Source organism: Hyperoodon ampullatus (assembly GCF_949752795.1).
Source record: "Hyperoodon ampullatus genome assembly, chromosome: 7".
Lineage (NCBI taxonomy): Eukaryota > Metazoa > Chordata > Mammalia > Artiodactyla > Ziphiidae > Hyperoodon > Hyperoodon ampullatus.
The window spans coordinates 59400282-59402752 of NC_136920.1; the positions used below are offsets into that span (position 1 = coordinate 59400282).

The following is a 2471-nucleotide window of genomic DNA, read 5'->3' on the forward strand; positions in this document are numbered from 1 at the left end:
TCAGCTAAATGGTTGAACTTTTACCAGTGCATGACTGGTCATCATCATTAAATCCTAAACTGGGGAATCCTGAGGACTGGGACCCCACCTGACTCCCCTCTGCACCCAGCAAAACCAGGCATAAAAGCCAGTTAACTTTAAAGTGGAGGATGACCTGGGGTCTGGAGAGTATATTTATATTCCTCGTATGAGACCACCACTGAGGCAGCTACTGGGAAGGCAGGTGGCAGAAGAGAACAGGTTGGAGAAAGGACCCTAGTGTGGATGGTGAGAGCTCCCCAGCCTGTATCCCCAACCTCCAACTACACAACGGGGTCCGGCTCAGCAGGTAACAACACCTTTAGTACAAGTCCCAGCCTCAAACTGGCTCCCAGCCTCCAGATGGGTTTATGACATCAGTTCCCAGACGTTCATCCCTTGGGCTGGGCGTCCTCCTCAGAGCTGAGCCCACGGTGGCACTCAGACCACTCCGACTCATCGTGGGAACCTCTGGCTCAGCCCTGACTCCTTACCAGGGTCCTCTGGTCAACTTGCGACCCTGTCCCTCCCAGGTAGCTCAGGCTTGGCTTGGCTGTGTGACCTTGGTTAAGTCACTTTCCTCTCTGGGCCTGTTTCTCCACTTGACTTGATTAGTCTGGAGCCCAGCCGAGGTACCTTGGCAGGCACAGCCAGGTATTTACGTGGGATTCAGGCCAGGGGCAGAACTGGCCCCAAACCCTTGCCTTTCTTAAAACCTTACTCCCCAAATCTCACATACAAATGGTGACTCGGGATGTGGGGACTGTTGAACTCTCTGGACCACAGAGAACAAACTGCGCCCCTGTCAAATGACAGAGCACTGGGGTCACGGCCCCCTTGACCATCCGGCCTGATTCACTGATGGTCCATATCTGGGGAGACTGCCCCATTTGAACAAGTCTACAGTCCCATCCAACACAAACTGGCACAGGCCCAAGGGGTTCAGGTCCTACAGCCGGATGTCCTTAGTGTTTTCACCACCAGGCGGTGTGGGCTCTGTCTGTCTAGAGTTCTCACTGCTGGACGAGTCTTCTGTCCTCTTAGTGTCAGTTCTGTTGAACCTGTGCAGGCCCAGCCTGCGGCGAAGCTGGGTGGTAGGGGTGGGGTCTGTGGGTGGCTTGGCATCCCGAGCAAAGCGCACGAGCCTCTGCCCAGCCAGGAAGTAGAGCACAGGGTCAAGGCAACTGTTGGCGCTGGCCAGCGGCCGGGTGACCTTGTAAGCCATGTTGATGGCGTTGAGGGTGTGGCAGCTGAGGTCCAACGAGCGGAAGGAGTAGTAGAGGGTGCGGGTGACGTGGAAAGGCAGGAAGCAGAGGGCGAAGACAGCTAGCACCACGGCGATGGTGCGCACCGACTTGCGCTTGGCCCGCGGCAGGCCCCCCGTGGTCCCGTGGGTTGGCTTTAGCAGCCGCCGAGCCATGAGCACATAACAGACCAGGATGATGGCAAAGGGCACCGCGAACAGCAGGCTCAGCATGATGGAGCTGTAGGCCACGAAGCGGCTGAAGAGCTCGGGCGCCGAGGTGTCGTGGCAGGTAATGCGGCCACCACGTGCACTGGTGGTGACGAAGTAAAGCACGGGTGCCTGGCAGGCCAGCACCAGCACCCACACGGCGATGGCCACCCTGCGGGCATAGCGGGCCCGGCCCCAGCGCAGCGAGCGCAGTGGACGCAAGACACCCAGGCATCGGTGCACACTGATGCACGTGAGGAAGAGGATGCTGCAGTAAAGGTTGGTGTAGAAGAGGAAGCGCACCAGCTTGCAGAGCATTGTGCTGAAGGGCCAATGGTCGCCGTGGGCGTAGTAATAGATCAGCAGGGGCAGGGAGGCCGCGTACAGCGCATCCGACATGGCCAAGTGGAACATGTATGTGGTGGAGGCGTTCCAGGTCTTGAGGCGGCACAGGAAGATGTAGAGAGCCACGGCGTTCAGACACAGCCCGAGCACGCACACCACGCCGTAAGACACAGGCAGTAGCACGTACTTGAAGTCCTCATTGAAGCGGCACTTGTAGCCCAGTTCATCCCCATCCCAGGTGCCATTGATGGTGCCATTCCAGAGGCCCGGGCCTGCGGCCATCGCCCTGAAGGGAAGGGGGTGGTGGGGAGAACGGCCATCAGGACCCAGCAGGGAAGCCTGATACCCCCACCTGACCAGGGCCATGAGGGACCCCAAGTGCCCACAGACTCCCTCGGTTAAGATCTGCCCAGCTACGTTCAAGGCTTTTATTGCATCTGATCTGCCTCTCTCCCTGGACCCAGGGGGCCCAGAACCTTGGAACCCAGGAACCTTAAGGATGCATGAGATCCATGAGTGTCAGGATCATATAATTCTCACACTTTGGAACAGGGAGAGGCAGACTACCCCCTGAGGGCCGAATCCAGCCTACCAGTCTGTTTTTGTAAATAAAGCTTTATTGGAACACAGCCATGCCCATCTGTTTATGTAGAGT

At 57.7% G+C, this 2471-nt stretch overlaps 1 protein-coding gene across 1 annotated transcript; it reads right to left on the reverse strand.

The window, feature by feature from the left end:
* Positions 1–324: 324 nt before the first annotated feature.
* On the reverse strand, positions 325–2098 carry P2RY2 (purinergic receptor P2Y2; the record flags this gene model as incomplete). The annotated part of the gene is made up of 1 exon (XM_079708672.1): positions 325–2098. The coding sequence occupies one exon, from the start codon at positions 2096–2098 to the stop codon at positions 968–970; it is 1131 nt and encodes a 376-aa protein (XP_079564798.1). The 3' UTR covers positions 325–967.
* Between the last annotated feature and the right edge of the window lie 373 nt (positions 2099–2471).